The following is a 23,665-nucleotide window of genomic DNA, read 5'->3' as shown; positions in this document are numbered from 1 at the left end:
GTTATCTGGCTAACTGAGAAATCCTGCTTTGAAAAATGGTTTCAACATCACTCCAAAAGTAGTTCACTGCATCTCTTCAGCACTACTTGCTTATTTCCAGTACCGCTGAGAAATCCGATTACTGGGCTGTAAATCCAGCTCTCTTTATCCAATTTCTTTAAATCAGGTTCATAGACCTTACTCTGATCTACTGAGTTACTGATCTAAGAAATCAGAGTGTGCTGTTTACAGGACCATTGAGTAATCAGATAACTGCAGAAATGGGATTGTGATCAGATTATTTACTGCATGCAAATGCATTCCAGACTAATATCATCAGGTTTTTGTTCCTCAACTAAACAGTTCATCCAAGTCATAATGGACCAACTAACCAATTATGAAAATAGACTTTAGTTGCAGCCCTAATACAGTTTGAGGCAAGCTTGTGATGATTTACGCATGCAGTTTGCACAATACAAGTCACTAGTATAGCAACACAGACACATACGTTGCATTAAAAACTGACATAATCCTGTAGTGGAAATCACTGCATGGGCTCAGAAACACTTCTGAAAATCACTGTCTGTAAAAACACTGCAAAGAAGTAAGATGCCATATAAACAGGGTCCAGAAATGCTGCCACCTTCTCTGGGCCTGAGCTCATTTAAAATTGAGGAAGTGGAAAGTTTAAAAGGGTGTCATGGATGCTGCGTCCTCCAGGCTGAAGACCACTCGGCTTGTTATCAGTGCATGGTTCAAAAGCCAGCATTCACAGTGGTTTAGGGGGCAATAGTGCACATGGCATGGTTGACGTGCACATCCATTAAATCACCATTAATGCTGAATGATATATACATGTTTTGGCAACATACGCTGCCATCCAGACAACGTCTTTTTCAAGGAATTATTATGATTATCGATTATTTCAGCAAGACAATGTCAAACCACATTCTGCATGCATTACAACAGCATTACTCCGTACTGCAAAACAAAGCAAATATATGTATATATATGTGTGTGTGTATATAGTGCTGTTATCAGAAGAAAACCTTGTATCTTCAAAATGGTAAAAACACACTTTACTTTCAATGTAAGTCAATGGAACCATGTGTAAAATGTGCCTTGGATCTTCTACATTTGAGGTAAGGATAGAATTGTGTAGCCAATCTCAGGTGTTGATTCAGCAGTGGCAGTTTTGCATTATGTTAGATACAATATGGATTTTATTGGGCAGTAAGGAGAGCCGGGCAGGACAAAGGCAAAGAGGAAAAAGGGTGGCAGAGGGCATCTGAGGGATAATGAGATGTGCTCTTTTGCTCACTTTGGGTGGCTCTGAGCTTTCACCTGAGCAGCATGTGCACCATCTGCTTCAGAGGAGCTGGAAAGCCCTCATCCTGAGAGCACTTTTAGGGGGCTGTGATTTATTGGGACGAGCCAAAGCCAAAACTGGAGAAAAAATCATGCCTGCTTTCCGCTGGTCACGAATTTCCTGCAGGTAGAGTCTCATGCCCTGTTCTCTCACTCGGTCTCTCTTTCTTTCTCTCGGTCTCAAATGCACTCACCGTTCTCTTCTCTATCTCCCAAAGTGGCCGTGCCCTCTGTTAGCCGGGCTGTTCCGCACTGACATGCACTCAGAGTCAGAGGCAGATTTTAAATGCATCCCACAAGCTGAAGCAGCCGTATTGCCTCTGATAGTTGGAGTAATCTAATTGAAATTCCCTCCACCCTCTGCCTCTTTTACTCACTTTTACTGGGCGACTGCTGACAGGGAGAAATTTCCACCCACTGCTCTATTACACACTCCTCACTACCACAGAGCCAGAGAGAGGCCTTCTCATCCTCTCCTCTCCTCTCTCCTCTTTACTCCTCTCCTCTCTACACTCCTCTCTTCTCCTCCTCTCCTCTCTTCTCTTCACTCCTCTCTTCTCTCCTCTCTTCTCTTCACTCCTCTCATTTCTCTTCTCTTCTCCTCTTCACTCATCTCTCCTCTCTTCTCTTCACTCCTCTTTTCTCTTCACTCCTCTCTTTTCTCCTCTCTCTTCACTCATCTTTCTCCTCTTCTCTTCTTCCCATCTCTTCTTTCTTCTCTTCTTTTCTCCTGTCTTCTCTAGCCCTTTTTCTTTCTTCTTCTCTTCATTTCTCTTCTCCTGTCTTCTCTTTGTTTCTTTGATTCTCTTCTCCTTTTCACATTTTTTCCTCTTTTCCTTACTTTTCCTCTCTTCTTCTCTTCTTCTCACTATCTCTTTTCTTTTCTCTTCTCCTCTCCTCTCCTCTTCTCCTCATTTCTCTCTTATCCTTCCTTCATTTTCTTTTTTTGTCTCTTGTCTTTTTTCCCTCTATTTTTCTCTTCTTTCTTCTCTTGTCTTACATTCTGTTCTCTGCTCATTCTATCCTGTCTTCTCATCCTTGCTCTTTTCTCTGTCTCTATTCTTTTCCTTTCATTCCTTTCCTCTCTTCTACTCTGTTGCATCCTCTTACTTGTTCTCCGCTCTCATTTCATCTCATCCCATTCTTCTCCTCTTCTCATCTCTTCCTTTTCTTCTTTTCTGTTCTCTTCCCTTCTGTTTTATTATTATATTTTCCTGTTTTTTTCTCATTCGCTTCTCTGCTATCACTTTTACAGTATTGTTTATGATGCTTTTTCAGTGCAGCTGTTCAGAGATCCAGTCCAAACCCCTGTGATGCAGGGTTTTATGATGAGCTTGGACAGATCATACAGAGAAATGATCAGCCAGTGACTGATGTTACAGCTCTGCCGGAAAGCTGTCAGGGGGAGATCTGGTGGAGGCCTGATTATATTAGACATCTACAGGATGTTAGGATGTGAGCACATGGGAGGTAAATAGTTCAGTATGAGAGTACGGCAGGACTTCTTATCCTTCTCTTCTCTTCCCTCATCTCATCTCTTCTCCTCTCATCTCTTTTCCCTTCATGTCTTCTTCTCTCTTCTGTTCTCTTCCCTCATCTCTCCCCTCATCTCTCCTCTTCCCTGGTCCCATCTCTTCTCCTCTCTTCTCCTCTCCCTTCATCTCTTCTCCTCCCATCTCTTCTCCCTTCATCTCTTCTCCCTTCATCTCTTCTCCTCTCATCTCTTCTCCCTTCATCTGTTCTCCTCTCATCTCTTTTCCCTTCATCTCTTCTTCTCTCTTCTGTTCTCTTCCCCTTTCTCTCCCCTCATCTCTCCTCTTCCCTGGTCCCATCTCTTCTCCTCTTCTTCTCTCCTCTCCTCTCTTCTTCTCTTCTCCCCTCCTCTCTTCTCATCTCTTCTCCTCTCTTCTCCTTTCTTCTCTTCTTCTCTCTTCTCTTCTCTGTTCTCTTCCCTCATCTCTCCTCTTCCCTGCTCCCATCTCCTCTCCTCTCTTCTCCTCTCCTCTCTCTCTTCTTCTCTCCTGTCTTCTCCTCTCATCTCTTCTCCTCTCCTCTCCTCTCTCTCTTCTTCTCTTCTCCTCTCCTCTCTTCTCCTCTCATCTCTTCTCTTCTTATCTCTTCTCTTCTCCTCTGTTCTCTTCCCTCATCTCTTATCTTCCCTGGTCCCATCTCTTCTCCTCTCCGCTCCTCTCTTATCTTCTTCTTTCTTCTCTTCTCTGTTCTCTTCTCCTCTCTTCTCTTCTTCTCTCATCTCTTCTCCTCTCTTCTCTTCCCTCATGTCTTCTTCTCTCTTCTGTTCTCTTCCCTCATCTCTTATCTTCCCTGGTTCCATCTCTTCTCCTCTCTTCTCTTCTCCTCTCCTCTCCTCTCTCTCTTCTTCTCTTCTTTTCTCTTCTCCTCTCTTCTCTTCTTTTCTCTTCTCTTCTCTTCTCTGTTCTCTTCTCCTCTCTTCTCTTCTCCTCTGTTCTCTTCCCTCATCTCTTCTTCTCTCTTCTGTTCTCTTCCCTCATCTCTTATCTTCCCTGATCCCATCTCCTCTCCTCTCCTCTCCTCTCCTCTCTTTTCTTCTTTTCTCTTATCTTCCATTTTTTCCTGTTCTCTTTCATTCTATTCTTCTTTGCTCTTGGAAAGGTGTCCAGTCAGCAGAGGCAGAGAGCAGAGGGATCACCTGTTGTGTCATTAGAGTGTTAATTACCTCTGCCCCCACTTCCATCAGCCTGCCAAGAGGTCTTGGCAGCTATTTCCAGTGTCATTAACTTTTACTTTCATTAAAGGAAAAACACCACCAATACACACACACACACACACACACACACACACACACACACACACACACAGTTCAGTTCATGAAGCATGTATGGATCTGTTCTTAATCAAAGCCATGTATCATGTGCTAAGCTTCTGCTCCTTCCAGCTCTCTTAACAGCTTTGCTGTTTTATGTGGGTTAAAAAAAACTTAATAATGTGATTCTGGCACAGTGCATTGCAGTACCATTCCCAGAACACAGCTAGGGGACTCTTATTTACTGGGTTAGTGATGGTTTAAATTAGGGGTGGAAGATATGACCCAATATCTGTTGTGAGAAAGAAAACCTCATATCTCCAAAATGGTAACTTTACAGGAGAATAAAAAACCTACTTTACTTTTAATGTAAGTCAATGGAACCAGAACTTTTTCCAAGTCTTTGTGGGCCGTTTCTTTTGGTCCATTCATTGTGAAATGTACGCATGATGTAAAGGACAACAGGCATTTTCAAACGATGTCAAAAACTGATCCAACAGCGAAAAGGTACTGTTATTGTGATAAATTACAGTCGAGCAATTGGTGGGCATTGTTAGGACTTTTAGAACACAAGATAACTGCATTTATTAATAAAAATAACAATTGTTTGATTTCTCCAACTTTTTTTTTAATTAAAAATGCATCATTTTTCATAGTGGCAGCAATGCCTTGGTGGTGAATTTTGTTTTTGTTAAGAAAAACGATGGTGATGATCACGATCATCATCATTATGGTGCCATGGATACGCAGTCTGGGTCACAGAGTGCTTTTGCTTCTGCAAGATCCACCATAAGAGCTTCATATACTAGATTCGTGTGCATTTCCTCTCGAACACTCAACAGACTCTCAGTAACATGTCAAAAACATGGGGGTTAGGATTAGGGCCAAGGTTAGGGTTAGGTTTTATGTAAGCTTAGGTTTTGCGTAATGGAAATAACATTATTGTTAATGTGTTAATGTATTAACAATACATCTACTTAATGTATGTAATGTATCAACAGACCAAATGTACCAAACGTAGACAAAATGTACCTTAATAAAAATGTCAGTTTTCTCATATTTCTCATATTTTCAGCATGGACTAATTGACCACTTGACTGCCAGTAATTGTGGAGCTGACTGTATCATTATTCCATAGCATGTCAACAGCAGAGAATGATAGTGGCTAGCTTGACATTGAATTGGCTATATGCAAGTCCTTGCAGGGCAGAGGTCTGTTCACGCTAATTACAGATATGGATTTGGACACTAACAAGCAAAAGAAAGATCGGAATGAGCAGCTAGGTTTGTTATGTGAACTTTCATTACTTCAAAATGTGGATTGGATTCAGTGCCCTTTTATATCAGGGCTCTAAGTCCATACAGACAGCTAACGTCTGAGCTAGTGGTTGACACCCTGCGATGTGCCTCAAGTCTCTGTTCTAGGCCTGTTTCTGTTAATAAGAACATAGCCATGTGTTGCTTGTGTCTGGTGTCTGCCACGATGGAGAGCGCCTGTTCTGCCAAAAAGACTCCATCCCTCCATCTTCTGGACTGGGAAATCTTAAGCATGCATTTATCTCAGCTTCTGCAGCAGCTACTTTGTGTGAAGAAGCAAGAAGGGGCTTATTCACTTGCACTCGTAAGTGTGATTCGTCTGAGACGTTCAGAGGCCGTTTGCAGCAGCAGGTCAAGGGAACTCTACGGCAGTTGTCTTAGTCTCTCTTTTTTCCCCTGCATGAATAATGCACCATCGCTCCACTTGCCCAGTTTCAAACCAGTACTGGAACTGGGATGCATAAATGAACAGTCAAATGAAGATGAACGATCTGTGTTAGTGAGTGTGAGCGTTTATATCCCCCTCTCAGAATAAACTATTTGTTCCTTCCTCACCCCATTTGGCACATAGTTTTCTTCCTTTTCTGTGTATGTGTGTGTGTCCAGGCTGGAAAAAAGACCCACATTCTCCACAGCTGTTGCATGTCGGGGCTGTCAAAATGTGTGACTTGTCAAAACCCGAGCAGTCCGCTGCCTGTGAGCGGCCTTTGTTTTCTCATCATATTCTTTGGCTGCTGGATTTGCATGTGGTGCTGTGTTTTGACTGGAGCTGCTGACGGCTCGTCTCCGGGCTGTCACCCTGGAGACAGGTTGCCCGCAGTGAATAACGTGTTTCACTGTGACCCCATCCTGGAGTCCCTCAACCACAGGCTCTGGAGTTCAGACGCTGTCTCTCCTGCCAGCCATCACTTCATTTTACACTAGGATAGCTCCCCCACATTCACTTTTAGCTCCAAAAATGTCTTTATCATGCAGTTAACCCCTTAAACTGCTCCTATCTGGGCCCACACTTCAGTTCCTCACTCTCTTTAGCTGCATTACTAGTTTCATATTAGACACATAAGAATTCATAGCACTGGAAGAGAAGTCATAACAAATAGTAAGCCTGCATTGTTGAGGCATTCATAAAATATCACACCAAGAAAAGATATTTTGAAAGGTGTTGCTCATACATTGTAATTTGCTGTTCACAGGCTCTGTTCTTAGAATGCCAAAACTGAGGTTTCGCATTATGTGTAAAATGTGTTTGAATCGATTTTTTACCACCAAGAGAAAAAGTCGCAAACATCAGGCGGTGGATTTAGGAGATTTCCTCAATTTCCAACTGTTAGTCTTCCACCCGGTTAAGCCTCTGACTCCCTGCATGTGTGAATAACCTTTAGTCACACACAGATTATGAACAAAATCAATACAGACAGACACACACACAAACACACTTGAGAGCTCGCCTCAGCTGAATAATGTGCCTGAGTTTTGCCTTGAGGAAAACATTCATGTGTGTTAGAGGCTTATTAGTTTGCCCGGTCAACATTACCTCAAATGTGGATTGGATTCAGTGCTCATTTGTATCATCTCAGGGTTCTAAGACCATACAGACAGCTAGTGTCTGAGCTGACACCATGTGGTGTGCCTGAAGTCTCTGTTCTAGGTATGATTCTGTTAATAAGAACTTTACCATGTGTTATTTAAGTCTGGGATGAAACACAATGAAGAGTACCTCATGTCCCTCTTCTGGTTATAACACTGTGAGTGAGACCATAGCTGTGCATTATTTGAATCTGGAGTCTGTCGCTATGTGGAGGCCACAAGTCTCTATTCTAGGCCCATTTCTGTTAATAAGAACATAGCCATTTGAGTCTGTAATGTGCTACAATGAAGAGTGCCTCAAGTCTCTGTTCTAGGCCCGTTTCTGTTAATAAGACCAAAGCTGTGTGTTATCTTAGTCTGTAATGTGCTACAATGATGAGTGCCTCAAGTCCCTATTCTGGTTCTTACCCTGTGAGTGAGCTCATAGCTGTGCATTATTGGAATCTGGAGTCTGCCGCTATGCGGCGTGCCCCAAGTCTCTGCTCTGGGTCCGTCCCTGTTAATCAGCCCATGGTCGTGCGTTATTAGTATTGACTGGCGTTTTAGAGAGTGGGCAGACCAGCCATTACCATCTTATTGGAGTCGAGCAGGATCCTCTAATCTGCTGGGGCGTGTGCATGGGCTCGGAGTTTAATCGCCGTGGAAACGGGGAGCAGGGTTATTAAAAAGCAAGCTCAGCTCAGTTCTGACCGCGACCACTCGGGCTTGCTAATGATAATGGGCTCAGGGGCACTGTCCCTGAGCACGGAGAGGGTGATTTAGGCTGATAAAGAGCTGGATGGGTTTTAGAGAGAGAGAGAGAGAGAGAGAAAGGCATTAAAGGAAAAGGGCTATTGAGCAGAGATGGATTGGATTTGAAAATGTATAAAGATGCCAGACAAGAATAGTGAGAGTTTCCCGTTGTGTGGGGATGTTCTCCTTCTGTTCGTTTGTGTATACGTGTGTGTTCAGGGGAAGAAGGAGGATAAATGGTCTTTACAGGGTGGCATTCTTCTTTTTCTGCCTTGTTTTTGTGCCAGTTATACCAGAGGCGGGTTCTTATAAATAAGGCCGCTCTCATTTTCCTCACTTTCTCCTTTTTGTCTTTTTCCCCTTACACTCAGCTCTACAGTTGCTATTTAGGGCTTTACATCCTCTCACATCCTCTTTGGTCCTCCTCCTCCTCCTCTTCCTCCTCCAGCTCTTACTCACCCATCTCCTGCTCCTGTCACTTTCCCCCAAACTCTCTCGCTCCTCTCACTGTAGATTATATAAATTGTCGAGGTGGGGTAAACACGTATTATGAAGCCATGGCATACACAGTAGTGTGTCTCCTTCATTACTTCTACTTGTGACCAGAGGCCACAAAGTAGCGGCCAAAGTTTGCTTTTCTCCTGCATGTTGCAGTTCATATGTGCATACTGCCTCCGTGTGTGCACTCTGGGTACTGCAAGTGGCATTGTTGATGCTCAAATAGTCTAATTAGATTTTGTTGTAGACTCTCAAAATAATACACCTTTTGATGGCGTGATAAAATATCACATTGAGTTCTGTTGGCTAATTTATGTTGTTGGATTCTGTGTAAAGATGTCAAAATTGCAGTTTGATGCTCTGTTATAAAGCTCTGAGAAGAGACGCTGGATTTAGAAGATTTCCTCGATCTGCAACTGTTAGTCTTCCACCCAGTTAAGCCTCTTACTCACCACATGCATGGATAAACTTTCGATTATGAACAAACTCAATACAAACGCACACATGCTTGTGCGCACATGTTCCAGTGCCAGTGAATTTCATACTTTAATCTGTTCCTCGGTTGAGGCCATAAGTCACGCACTGTTTCTATACTGATAAATGTGATGAAAACAGAGATGTAGGCCTACTCGTTGGTGGCTGATGTGATATGATTTGCTAATCGAGAGCTAAACTCTTTTTAAAATATGATTTTATTACCTCCTCCACTTTTCAAGAGGGGATGACTTCAAAAGGAATCCACAGTTATGCAGTATTTGAATCTGGAGTCTGCTGCTGAGTGCCTTAAGTCTCTGTTCTAGGCCCGTTTCTGTCAATTAGAACATAGTCATGTGTTATTTGAGTCTGGAGTCTGCCACAACGGAGAGTGCCTCAAGTCCCTCTTCTGGTTCTAACCCTGTGAATGAGCCCATAGCTGTGCATTATTTGAATCTGGAGTCTGCCACTCTGCGGAGTGCCTCAAGTCTCTATTCTAGGCCCATTTCTGTTAATAAGAACATAGGCTTGTTTTATTTGAATCTGGAGTCTGCCAAGATGAAGAGTGCCTCATGTCCCTGTTCTGGTTCTTACCCTGTGACTGAGCCCATAGCAGTGTATTATTTGAATCTGGAGTCTGCTGCTATGTGGATATGAAAGGCTTGAAAAGGAGAATTGGTTACCAAATAGCTTCATAATAACACCATTAATGATATTAAAGACATTTATCTAGATTTTATAAAAAACTATAGTATAAAAAAGAGACTTTAACTTAAAGCTGCCTTGATAGCGCCATCACCACGTCACCATTAGAGAGATGAGACAGTGGGATGTAAATCCAAACATATTTGAATTCTTTTGTAATGTTATGATGCTTTAAGCTGTCTCGAAAACACTCTCATTGGATGTTCACTACTCTTCAAAAGTTTGTAATTACTTATTAACAGTGTGTTATTTTATATAAAATAAAAATTGGATATTGGATATAAATCCATTTTATTTGCCCAAAACTATTTGACAACAGGTATTTATCAATGTTTTATTTTATTTTTAAGAGTTCTGTGAGTAAGAAGCATAATTACAATATTCTTCTCTATCTTGAGATTTGATCTAGACTTTAGAAATGTTATAAATTCTGGAAATTCATTTCTCAATGCAGCTTTCTCAGTTTATCATTTCGGACACGTTTAACATTTCCTAGATTTTATTCACAGCTTCTCAGTTTCCTACTAATTACTTATACATTGAAACCTGTTGGGGACTAATATTACACTCTTTTTATGCTCTTCCCTGCAACCAAATTGGTTTGGTATTATTGAAACAAGTGATTTTAAATGTTTGAATGGTGTTTTCAAACTTTTAAATGCATAGCTTCCATAATTGCAGTATCCTGAGATCACCCAGCTGACTTCTGCTGTAGATATGTTTGCTAACTTTAAGCAGTTTTGACAAATGAAATGATCTTGCATGTTTAAGATCACTTCCTGTAAATATGTCTGTAAAAATAGTTAAATTATGTTTTATTTCATAACCTATGTTACTGTTAGACTCCTGCTAACTACATTAGAAATTACAAAATATATACAGTACTGTGTATGTATGTGTGTGTGTGTGTGTGTGTGTATATATATATATATATATATATATATATATATATATATATATATATGTATAATATACAGCATTGTGTGAAAGTTTTAGGCATCTAAGCAAATTTTTAAACAGTTGACCTCAGCAGTGAGTTTATCACAGTATACATTAGAATAAATTCATAATTCAAATAAACATAAAAACAATAAAAAGTAACAAGAATTTCTTGGGTCCATATTTTTTCCTGGACACCTTCACAGCCGCCACAGAGACTCGTTAATATCATCAGTTACATCATGAGCTCAATTTACTGAGCACTGATTGGTCAAACCAGGAGCTGCTTTTTAACTACATACAATACTGGACTTCCTCGAGGAGAGGCTTGGAGATGGGTAAAGAAACACACTGACGTCCAGAAAATCACTATTTATTTATATATATATTATAACATATATATATATATATATATATATATATATATATATATATATATATATATATATATATATATATATATATATATATAACATTAATATTCTATACATTTTGTTTTAAACACCTTTCTCAGCAAATAAACACAAACTACACAAATAAATAGATTTTGGAAATGTGTCTTGGGTGCCCAAGACTTTCGCACAATACTGTATATACATATATATATAATTTGACATACTTTTTATTTTTGTATTTTAGGTACTGCAAAGAGGCTACGCACCTTACTCACCTGTGTCAGTAAATGTGATTTGTTATTACAGTCTTACAGCTCTTTGATATCGAGTAATATTAGATATAAAGATGCTCTCACTTGCCAGGATGCCATGTTTTCTGGTGTGCTCCTTATTTAGCCATGGCGAGGTGGCAGCCCTGCCGCTAGCTGCTGTGTGTGTTAGCTCTCAGTCAAGGCCAGCATGGGGGTGTTACAGTGTTGAATGCCAGCCACGTGTCGTGTGGTGACCTTTGTGGCTCTCAGCGCCGTCCCACTGCATGGGCCTGATCAAAGGCCAGGAAGGTGTTAGTGACCCATCTTTAGCATGTTTCAGAGCCAGAGCTCTGATCTGGGGTCAGCTTTATCTTCTGTCTCCCGATCACTGCGGTTATATGAAACCTGATCCTACACTCCTAAAAGAGGGTTCTTGTAAAGAAATGGTCCTGTATAGAATATAACATCTCAAAGCAAGCTTTGCATGATTGAAAGGTTCTTGGCATTTTGAAAGGGTTCTTTAGATTAATGGAGACTGTGTTCTAGATGATTCTATGGAGAAACTTTCTGAAAAGGGTTCTACATAGCACTGAAAAGTGTCCTTCTGTTGTTACACTCTTTAAAAAGACAGTTCTTCAAGGGTTCTTCCGTAAAGAAAATGGTTGTAATAAGAACTATGAACACTCAGAGAACCCTGCCTGATCCAGCTGGAAATAGTAGCGTTATCAAACTTTCGCCTACACCGTTTAACAGAGTGGCAGTATAGAGTCTCTCGGCCTCAGCTCGGTTAATAGAGGAGCACTTTGCATGTCTGGTAGCTCCTCTAACGTGAGTAGAAAGGCTTGTCTGACGTAGCTAAAGCACATCACACAAAAACTAAAACCATTTGACCTCTGTGAAAGTCTGCGCATCTTCAGGGGCAGCCGGTAAACATAGCCCGCTGCGGCAGGTTTTGCAAGGTGGAGAAAGAGCGGATTATGTTCAACACCACATCACACACCCCTAAACAGATCTGCACTTACTCTGCTTTATTTTGGAGGAGAAAAGGTCCAGCAGGTTTAGTTTTTCCTACTCAGTCCATGTAAACATTCACAAGTGCCCTGAACACCATAACCAGCTCAGAGACACAGCATCGTAGTTCTACATCACAGTTACTGATCGTAGAGCTGCGGTGGAGAGGAGTCCGTTTCTTAGGGGTTTCAGTCAAACCTCTGTGATGACCCCCGTCTCCAGGATTTTAATGTGTGACGCATGACAGGCGGAGCTTTTTTAGACTTAATCGATTGGAAACTCAGGTGAGGCTGTTAAGTGGAATTATTGGTGCTTTAGGAACAACAGCGCTGTCAGCCATGGTTCACGGCTCGACTGGAAGTCGTTAGACGCTACAATTTACTCTTCCGAAGTGTGAAAATGATCCGTTGGTATCAGTATTTGAAAATGATTTATGATGGAATTGGCCGAAGCTCATTTCTAGCTGAATCATTTTTGTTGCTGAGGATACTTTAAACAGATATATTTACTTTTGAGTGTCCCATGTATTCATAGGGAATTCCTAAAATTTGCAGTAGTAAATGGTGTTTTGTGATCCACATAGCCTCCAACGTATTGACCCACCCAAAAAAAAACGCCTCTTCTGTTCTGAAGGTACAAAAGAACGCATTACATTTCTCCTACCAAGTTCCCTCCAGTGATTTGACGGAGTAGTTTTCCGCTCTAGAGTGAAAAGAGTCTTTGTTTTAGTTGTTCTGTCTTTGTTTAGTCTGATGGGTGCCTGTTTTGTCTGTTGAGCACCACAGCACATTCCTCACAACGTGCTGCTTGTTGTGGTGTTGAAGTATGAAATATTAAAGATATTAGAGATGTTGTTGGGTTGTTTTGGTTTGTCTGAGGTGCCATGTTAAATGGAGGGTTTGTGTGCAGTAGATTGTGCTTCTCCACTGCATCCATCTTGTCATGTGGGTGGAGCAGCGGCTCTGGGGGGACGGGGAGATGTGGCTGTTTAAACTGCTCCTCATAGCTCATTCTGTCTGGCTCGTTGGGGACTAGAACAGCCTGGAGATTTCCCTCTCAGATCGGCACCTCTTAACACACCCGCACACACTTTCAACTCACCTCCCTTACTCTTTTCCCTTTATTTTCAGAGCGATCTGGACAGTGGCCATCCTTATATATGACTGAAAAACTTTGTCAGTGACACTAGATCGTATTTTTATTGACCTCTTAAACTCTTAAGACCTGTAAGTGGATCCATGCTTGATTCCTCACTCTCATTGCTGCAAAACTACCACATTAATGACAGTATTTTCTGAATTGTTTGACTCATATTTTACATTGTGTGTATTTTTGTTATTTTTTTCCTTGTGTGGTTTATGTGCCAAAATCAGTTGAAATTCATCTTCACCTGACCGTTTTCCAACCTCTCTTTGTTCTTTACAGTTAAACAGGCTGTTTTTGTTACTGTGCCTTTAAAACTGATATAAGTTAAGTGATACTTTTTTAATCCCACAAACGGGGAAATTCCACCTCCGCATTTAACCCATGCGTGAAGTGAAACACCACATACACACTAGTGAATACACACACACTAGGGGGCAGTGAGCACACAGCCCTGTCCACGGCGCCCGGGGAGCAATTGGGGGTTAGGTGTCTTGCTCAAGGACACCTCAGTCATGGACTGTCGGCCCTGGGGATCGAATCGGCAACGTTCCCTTCACAGGGCCAGATCCCTAACCTCCAGCCCACGACTGCCCCCATATGTAATTGACCTCAGTTCTGATTGGCTGCCGTGTATTGTGCTTCATTTAAAAAATAAAAAAACTTTCCTTATCACCTGAACATGAATGGGTGGGGCTACACTACTGTACAATGAATAGGCATGTATTGTTAAATGCCTATCCTGCCCACCCAGAGAGAGCAAGACCAATAGCGCTATCATGGACTCCCGGACACGGATGGCTGTAGCATCACCAGGGATCGAGCTTGCGATCTCCTTATGATGGGGCCAGCGCTTAGACGGTTGTGCCACTCGGGAGCAAATGTCTTGGTTGTTGTGACATCACAAAAACAATGAATTCAGAACAACCCGTTTTTGCTGTGTAGTTTCTATATGTGGACTACAGCACTGCCGTGTTTTGGAACTTCAGCCATGTTTACTACAGCAAACTCTTTTATTTCAAACAAGTTAGGAAAATTAGTTTTTCCTTAATGAAAGTTTCTAGACTTCTTGAGCCTTTTAAAGACACTGTATGTCCCAAGTTGCTTCACTCTTGTAACTTCATGGCTTACATATTAGTAACATAGTAGTTTCTGAATAATTAGACTTAAAGGGCCCATATTTTCCTTTTTTGTATTTATACTTATAACATGGGACAAAATTTTTGACATCACAAAAAAAAAAATAATAACTTAACAACGTGCCATTTTTATAGCTTAGTTTCCCCATATAGACCATTTAGACTGGGATGATTTGAAACTTTAATTATGTTTACATACTAAATCATCTTTTATTTAAAAAAAAAAAAAAAAAGCAGTTTTCCTTTCCTCAGTTTTCCAGTTTTCCTTAATACGGTCTCTTTAACCTTTTAGGCTTACGTGATATGGCCTCTTTAACTTTTTAAGACACCGTTTGTGGCCCCATGGCCAATTTTCTCACTCTTATAGCTACTGTAGCTCTTTAGTTACACAGTAATTTCTGAATAATTAGACTTATTGTCTATATTTGACATTTTTGTATTTATGTAAATTACCTTGTAATAATACCTTGTGTGAATGGGTGGAACCAAATATTTACATCGCAAAAACAGTTACTATATAGGAGCACTTTGTAGTTCTACAGTTACAGACTAGTCCATCTGTTTTTGCAGTAACACTGACTTAGTGGTGGTGTGTTAGTGTGTGTGGTGCTGGTATGAGTGGATCCGACACAGCAGTGCTGCTGGTTGGTGGACTATTCTGAATCCAGCAGTGACACTGAGGTGCTAAAAACTCCAGCAGCACTGCCGTGTCAGATCCACTCAGACCAGCACAACACACACTAACACCCAAAGAGAAACAGAAACAGATGGACTACAGTCTGTAACTGTAGAACTACAAAGTGCAGCTATACAGTAAGTGGAGCTGATAAAGTGGAAACAAGGAGGTGGTCATGATGTTATGCCTGATCGGTGATGTCCACAACATATGAAGGTGGCTGACCATTCAAAGCTTTAAAAACCATCAATGCCGTGTTATTTTGGATCCTGTGATGCACTGGGAGCCAGAGTAAAGATGCTACAACTGGAGTCTCGTGCTCTTCTCTCTCTTCTTTGTACCAGTTAAGATTGTGTCTGCAGCATTTTGAACTAGTTGTAGACGAGCGAGAGATGCCACGCTGATTCCGAAAACAGTGCATTTCTTTAATCCAGTCTAGATGCCACAAAGGCATGAACGACCTTTTCCAGATCGGAAGCATTAAGACATTTTTTAAATCTGGAGATTATCCTAAGATAGAAGAAAACAAACTTTAATTCAGTATCAAAAAGTGTCTAAAGTTTTTATCTTGTGTTTTTTATAACAAAGGGTTAAAGAACCCAAAGGGGTATGAGGGGTTAACTGAGAGCTAGACAGAACCGTTCTCCTGTAATCGCTGTAAAACGAGCTACATCCATGTATTTACTTTTCCAGTTGTGGTATGTCCGTGCGTGCATGCCTGTTTGTTTTAGAAGATTATTCTTTCTGCCCTGAAGGCAGGAATTTTTCCCCCTGGACTGTGTGTTTGTGTCTGAGTGTGTGTCTGCGAGGTCAAAGCCCTCCCCGTCCTCTCGGTGCTACAGGTATCTCTGATTACACACACACTCAGGAATGTTCCGGCGCTTTTTCATCTCCCGTGATGATGTTTCAAGATGTTGATGGCTGGGAGCGAAGTGGGTTCAGGCCGGAGGAGCCGTGATGGAGAGGATGAAGCTGCCGGGGTCTCTAGGACTGGCTGGAGGGTTGTGCTTACAGACAGAAGGCGTCACGGTGGACCCCTGTCTTTTTCTGTCTTTTTGAGAATCCATGTGTCCAATGAGTTTTTCCATTATAGCAACATTTGATTAGGCATCCACACATTTTTATACGCACAAATAGCTCTTTCAGTCTTGTGCATTCAGCACACTATACAAAAATAAAGCTGAAAGTAAAGCTCTGCCAAAAACACAAATTCTTTTGCGGTGAAATTAAAAATTTCATGATGCATCAAAACATTTCCTAGAAATTTGTCATTTAATTGAACCATGGTGTAATTTAAGATTTTATGGTGCGATGAATAATCTAATAATCAATTGTGTCAGTATTAATGTTGGGGAAATGTCATGATGCATTCAGTCATTTCCTAAAGAACCTAAATTAAATAAAATTTTGATATTTAATGTTGCATTAAATAGCTTCCTTAAGAAGTGTAATTGAATAAACTTGTGGTCAAATGATTTTATGACGTATTGATTTATTTCTAAGAGAATCATAATCAGATTGAATTGTGCTGATTCATGATTTCATGATGCGTTCAGTACTTTGTTACATAATTGCAATCAAAGCGAATTTTGGTGAAATGTCAAGATGTAGTAAATAATTTTGTAAAGAATTCTAATCAGATGGAATTTTGCCTGAAATTTAAGATCTGAAGATCTGAATTGATTCGAGATTTCATAATGCACTGAATCATTTCCTATTTGAATGATATTTATTGACCCTCTTTCTGTAATCCTTTCTCAAATTTGATTTCATCTATTTTTGCATCCTTTTCATAAAATCAAAACGTTATTGTGTTGTTTTGAATATTTCTTCCTGCGTGTTTATGGGAACCGCAGTCACAGCCGGTATCGTAGTGTGTGCTTTTTGAGGTGTGAGAGATGAAGCATAGAGAAAGTGTGTAAGCTGTGAGAGGATTGCCGAGGGCTTCGAGCATCCCGGCTGCCCCATTTGAGCAAATTCTGCTGGTAGCTGGGGACTGTAGTATGAGCAGTCAGACCTTGGAGCGCTAGACTTCTGGAGGAAGGTGCCGCCTCACTCCCTGCAGCTTTCTCCCACACTGCACTTCATTATTTATGCGTGTGGTGTTGTTCTGTTTAGCTTACAGCGTTCGCCTTTTTCAGCTGACTTTCTCTGTTTGGACTTTTACCCGCAGTATGATGGTGTTAGTGCTGAGTTAGACATACAGTACAGTCAAAAATTTGGACAAAAAGGGGTTTTGTTTCTTTCTTTTTTCAACATTTTTCCACATTTAAGAATAATAGTGGGACAAAAGTATGAAATATTTAAAATAAATAATTACCTAAATGTAGACCTTATACTGAATACAGCTAATTAGACCCACCCTACCTCACTACATAATTGATTGGCTTAATCTATTGACAAACACAGACATTAAAATATTAAAACACTCATTTTTATCAAGGAATACATCGAGGAATACATTCCTACATGTAATTAGGATGATTTAATGAATGTGGTTTAACATTTTTCAGCTTGAAATTTCACTGATGTCCAAAATGAAATCTGTTTCTTGTTGTTTTTAAACTCAAATGTTTTGGAGTTAGTTAAATACCTACGCAGGCCCAGTCTTTTGTCTGGTACTATGTATAATTTGCATTCCTGTATTGTGTTACTTATATATTTTTATTATATTTAGACTGCATTTACATAATGTACACTGAACACTGAGAAATGATACCCAGAGAATCTGCAAGGATCATATGATCAGACAGAAGCTCTAATGCAGCTTGATCTAGTTCACTTATATAGGACAAATAAATGAGCGTGGCACTTCTAACCTGAGCTCTCTCCTCTCGTTTCCCTGCAGGAAGTTCTATTATATCACCCTGCTACGGGACCCTGTGTCGCGGTACCTGAGCGAGTGGCGACACGTGCAGCGGGGTGCCACGTGGAAGACATCTCTGCACATGTGCGATGGCCGCACGCCCACCCCTCAGGAGCTGCCCTCCTGCTACGAGGGCTCGGACTGGTCGGGCTGCACGCTGCAGCAGTTCATGGATTGCCCATACAACCTGGCCAACAACCGACAGGTGCGCATGCTGGCCGACCTGAGCCTGGTGGGCTGTTACAACCTGTCCACGCTGCCTGAGAAGAAGCGTGCTCAGATCCTGCTCGAGTCAGCCAAGAAGAACCTGCGTGACATGGCCTTCTTTGGACTGACCGAATTCCAGCGCAAGACGCAGTACCTGTTCGAGCGCACCTTCCGCCTGCGCTTCATCCGGCCCTTTGTGCAGTACAACAGCACACGTGCAGCCGGCGTGGACCTGGACGAGGGCACCGTCCGCCACATTGAGGAGCTCAACGAGCTGGACATGCGCCTCTACGACTACGCCAAGGACCTCTTCCAGCAGCGCTATATGTACAAGCACATGCTGGAGCGCCGCGAACAGAGGATGCTGTTGCTCCGTGGACGGGCCGCCCCGCATGGGATGTCCCGGGATGAGGGGGGCGAGGGGACGGCACGCCTGCCCACCGAGGACTACATGAATCAGATTGTTAGCGGATGGTAGCGCAGTGGAGATCTCTTCTAAGAGAAAGAGAAAAGCAGAGGGAAAAAGACAGAGGATTATTGTGGGCGGAGCTAGCTCACATAGAGAGAGATGGGGTCATTATAGATGCTCTCTCTTTGCCCCCAAGGAATGCCAGCTTGTTCCATAGTTGGAATAGGACTAGTAAAAGAACGTGGTCAGTGAGAAGGATAATGGTGTAGGGTTCCCACTTGCAAGCCTTTTTTCTTCCTAGAAAGAGAGAGAAAGGAAGATGATGCGCTTGTCCTGTCTTCATCTTTGAGGTTCATTACGGACTCTCTCTCTCTCTCTCTCTCTCTCTCCCTCTTTCCCTCTTTCCCTTTTTGATCGGTTTGAGAAGACTAGGGGTGTAGGGTGCACACTTGCGAGCCTTTTTTCTTGGGAGGGAGAGGAAGATGGTGGGTGAAGCCATCTCGGGTTCTCCCCACCGAGAGATTAGGGATCATTTTGGACACTCTCCTTCTGTTGCCTGAAGGAATATGAGCTTATTCCTGAGGTGGAACTAAACTTGCTGGAGGATATGGTCATGAGGAGACGAAAGGTATATGGTGCACACTTGCCAGCCTTTTCTTCAGAGGCAGAGACAGAAGGGAAGAAGGTGGGCGGAGCTATCCGGTCTTCATCACACCGAGAGACAGGGGAGCATTATGGACTCTTTCCATCACTTCCCCCAAGGAATATAAGCTTGTTTTTAAGTTGGAACCACACTAGCCGGAGAATGTGGTCGATGACTAGAGGTTTAGGATTCATACTTCCAAGCTTTTTCTTTCCTTCAGTTTGCCATCCCAAACGATTAAGGGCAAACTCAACTTCCCTTCAGACACACAGGACAAACCCCCGGAAAGGCTGTCCCCGGCTCAGCCATGCAAGTGTTATTTCGCATTGCTGCAAAGCCTAGTTTTGTAAAAGAATGAAAATAATCACTGAATTGATTGCTTCAGGAAAGTCCCAAGAATTTCTGAGATGTTCAGAACTTTTTATATATCCCATGTATAAATCTTCAGTTGTGTTTTTTTTTTGTTTTGTTTTGTTTTTTAAACTGATGTGAAGTGCAGAGAACGACTGGAATTTCCTGCATCAGATTACTAACAGATGCTGTGACCAGTTATGTTTTTAGGGAGATATATATCTTAATATATATAACGGACACAGCCTTGTTTTTTCCCTCCTTTGTGTTTCTGCCATTGAGCGTGCTAAGTGGCCCCCTTGAGCCTGACATTTTCCTTGCCATTTTAACAGAGACATTCATGGAGAGATGTGCTCTGCTGATGGAGGGATGATTGCCAGCGTCGTGGTCAATTCAGATGTGGCAGACCACCATTTCAGAGTACAGCTGGACAATAGGACACAAAATGAGACAATATTTTTTTAAGCGCTGCTTTAGCACTGAGTGACCGTTTTTGTGTATGTGTGGCGTACAGTACCAGTCAAAAGTTTGGACTCACATCCTCATAGAAGACGTCTATCGTAGTGGGGACATCAGAACAATGCGATAACACACATACGATTGTTCATTGACCAAAAATTTTCCAAAATATCTCATATTTTAATTACATTTTTCAAAGTAGCCTGCTGTTGCCTTGATGCAGCTCTCTAAGCAGCTTCCTGGGATTCTCTTCCAACAGGTTTGAAGAAGATCTAAACATGCTGAGACCTTGTTGGCTCCAGGGAAACTACTAGTTGGAACACATTTATTTATGTATGCATCAACTTCACTATTTATATTTGTCACGGAAACTAATTTTGAGCATTTAAGCATAAGGCGTTAGATTAAGCTCTTTAAGATTATGAAAAACACATTGTCAGGTCTAAAATTTTGTCTGGTACTGTAATGAACTGTAATGTGTGTGTGTGTGTGTGTGTGTGTGTGTGGGTGCGCATGTGTGTGTGTGTATAGAATCTTCATTTTGCATTAGGAGTTATCTAACGGCTGAATTATACTTCTGCATCTGAGTGTCTGTGAACATGAGCAGAAGATGTTCCCATAGGTGTCTGCCAGCATACAGGCTTGTAATGTGAACGTGTGCACTAGGGGGCAGTGTCCAAACTAGAATGTACAGCAGAGGTCACTAATAGGTGGACCACGGTCCGGGTCCAGACCCATGCTGTCCTATGAGGACCTGAACTGATAAACTGATAAACTAAGGAGAATTACTTCATTTCGACAGGGTAGTCCTATTTTAACCAGCGTAACTTTTCTAGCCTTTACAGTACAGCTTTAGCGGCCCGGGAGACTTGCAGACCAATCACATGACGCTACTCAGCCAGTCAGATCTGTGCATTACGATGAGCACTGAGACTCGAGTCAGTGACGCACACACAGGGGATCCAAGCAGTTGGAAAAGAAAGTGAGCCATATTTCCTTACATGGCATTCTCTAAAAAGAGAAAACTGACATAAATATTGTTGAAATCTGACTGAACTGGACTTCATTTGATCTGATATTCAGTTGTCGACTGTATAAGATGCTGATATTCCTACTCGGCTACTTCAGTAAACGGTATATGGCACTGAATCACGATGCAAGTTAGACATTATGATTTTCTGGACATTTGCTGGAAGGAAATTTGCACTAACTGGGCCTTATTGAATTGAATTATGTACAGAAAATGAAGAGAAAAGTCTGGAGATGTTTGTGTCATTGTGCAAGCCGATCCTCAATCTGCTCTCTTTAATTTTGCGCTAGTTCTGGTTTGGATCGAGTGTTGTTTTGGTCTAGTCCCGCCCCCCAACACTACCAGAGAGCCAATCAGCATTTGCTTGATAAACAGTTCTGCAGATTAGCATGACACATAGTTAAGATGTATGGCTTGGTGTCAGCAAACATCTTCTAGCTGTGCCTACCACGGATAGGCATTTTAGTCAAATTCAATTCAGATATTTTTAAGGATTTCTTCTAAAAATATTTGCAAAATCACAAACACCCACTCCAAAAATGGCACAGTGTCAATGTTGCAAAGCATCGCTTTTATTAAGCACCAAAAGTTTTGTGAGTTCGAACAGCTTGCTTGTGGAAGAGGAAGGAAGGGAAGGAGGGATAGAGTTATTGAGGCAGAGAGGGAAGTGCTTCACATATTAAAAATTCCCCAGATAAATTTCCAGCTAAAGCTACAGGTTACCGCATGGTGGACACATCAACCGGATGTAGTATCCAAGTTACTGTACCAGAGCAGACCAGGCCCATAAATGGTTAATAGTTGACATGTGGCTTGAAACTGACGCTGAGGAAAGCCAATCTAAGGTCTTTAAAACTGAGCTTGGTAAGATATTTTCTTGTTAATATTAAAATAATTATTAAGTCAGGAGAAAAACCACTGTAAATATCTCATGTAAAGTCAGAGGAGTTTTTCATACCGCGTCATATCTCATTTCATGTTAGCATCACATGCACAAACTCAAAAAGAAGGTCTGGTTAGATGTTCAGGATTCAAACATTAATATTATACGCACATTATTATACGCACATCCTCAAAAGACACGTCTTTCACTAAGTTTTGATTCTTGGAATTCCTTTTCAACATGCTCAGTCATCAGATTCATCTGCTCGGGAATGGGGCGCGAAGCATGACCTCATCTCCAAATCCCAAAATCTCACAGGGTGTAGCTTTAAGACACTTTAGCTGAGATCGACTCAGTAGCTGATTCACATCATAACCTTTTAGCTGGAAACAGTGAGTTTGTGATACCAAATATGATACATTTGCTAGATGACGTTGATTCCACTAAATCCATGCGAGGAGAGTGTGAAGCTTGTTTATGTGCATTTTTCTATAATACCTCGTGTGAGTGGCCCCACGCAGCATTTCTCATCTGGTGTGTGGTAGCCTTTAGACCAGTGGTCACCAACTCAGCCCTTCCTACAGACTTCAGGACCTTAATCAGCCCCACCTGCTTTGTCTAATTGCCTGATTAGCTGAAGGAGGTGTTTTATACTTTTGTTGGAGGTGAAACCTGCAGGAGGAGGGTTGGTGACCGCTGCTTTAGACGGCTATGGGAGTCTTTCTGTTTGCTCATTTGGACCAAAGCAGTGGTCGGCAACATGCAGCTCTGGAGTCATATGTGGCTCTTTTACTGCTCTGTTTGTGGCTCCGATGCAGAATTAGATTAGTAAAATAAAAGAACAAATAAAAGAATAAAATAACAAATTAGTAAAATATAAGAATAATTATTATATTATATAGAATAATAAATTATTCTATATATTTTATTATATAGAATAATAAAAATGTATTAGTAAAATAAAAGAACAAATAAAATAATCCTCCTTTGCAGTAAAATGAAGCTCTGCTGGTCGTTCAACGCAGTCGCTGGAATTAACACATGACTACTAATTCACCCTTGAACCGTCAAGATTGTCGCACTGACTGCTGGTCACCATAGCGACGCAGACAACAGTCTCGCCTAGCTCGTAGCTAACGAAAAGGCAAAGATTAAAGACCATCGTCAATAATTTGGTGCCGTATGGACCTTTCCTTAAATGTTTAATGTGCAACGAGAAACAAACGCAAAAACGTTGTGAGGCTGAAGTCGCTTCTCCTTCGTCAGCTTCTTGTTTGAATTCTCCCCTTCCACCTTTAATAGTGCAGAGGTCACATTCTGGCGCCACAGACACCATTTAAGGTGGAACGCGAAAATTCGAACAAGAAGCTGGCAAATGAGAAGCGACTTCAGCCTCATAAAAATCAAACATTAAGAGACATTTTACAAGAAACTTTAAAGGCTTTAAACTGAAAGGTTTCCTGCCAGAGATGCGAGAGAAGTGGCTATAGCTGAGCTAAAGCTTAAACTCAAATAAAATGTTGTGGCTCTCAGGGAGGTTTGATTTTTATTGAAAGGACAAAATGGCTCTTTTTAACATTTGGGTTGCGACCCGTGGACTAAATGGACGGAACCTCTGACGAAAATTAGACGCCGGCTCTTCATGTAGCCTCTGGTGTAGTATAAGGTTCAGACATTGAATGGTTATTAAATAGGTATAACATGAAAGAGAAGTTTATCAAAATGTACTATTCGGTTTTTGAAGCTTTCGTGACTGTTTGATGATTTGAAAATTCGGACTCATCTCTAACGCTCCTGTGATACGTTTACATGCATCTTTGC

The 23,665-nt window shown here is 41.5% G+C and overlaps 1 protein-coding gene across 1 annotated transcript in view; it reads left to right on the top strand.

Moving 5' to 3' along the window:
* Nucleotides 1-23,294, top strand: part of hs6st1b (heparan sulfate 6-O-sulfotransferase 1b) — a 120,825-nt gene extending 97,531 nt beyond the window's left edge. The window contains exon 2 of the mRNA XM_017710425.2: nucleotides 17,845-23,294. Coding sequence (XP_017565914.1) covers nucleotides 17,845-18,547 — 703 coding nt within the window. The 3' untranslated portion in view covers nucleotides 18,548-23,294. The remainder of the gene's footprint in view (nucleotides 1-17,844) is intronic.
* The last annotated feature ends 371 nt before the right edge of the window (nucleotides 23,295-23,665 follow it).

Source organism: Pygocentrus nattereri, chromosome 24 (assembly GCF_015220715.1).
Source record: "Pygocentrus nattereri isolate fPygNat1 chromosome 24, fPygNat1.pri, whole genome shotgun sequence".
NCBI classification, from domain to species: Eukaryota; Metazoa; Chordata; class Actinopteri; order Characiformes; family Serrasalmidae; genus Pygocentrus; species Pygocentrus nattereri.
Note: the sequence above shows the minus strand (reverse complement) of the source record. Positions and strands in the feature narration are given on the sequence as shown.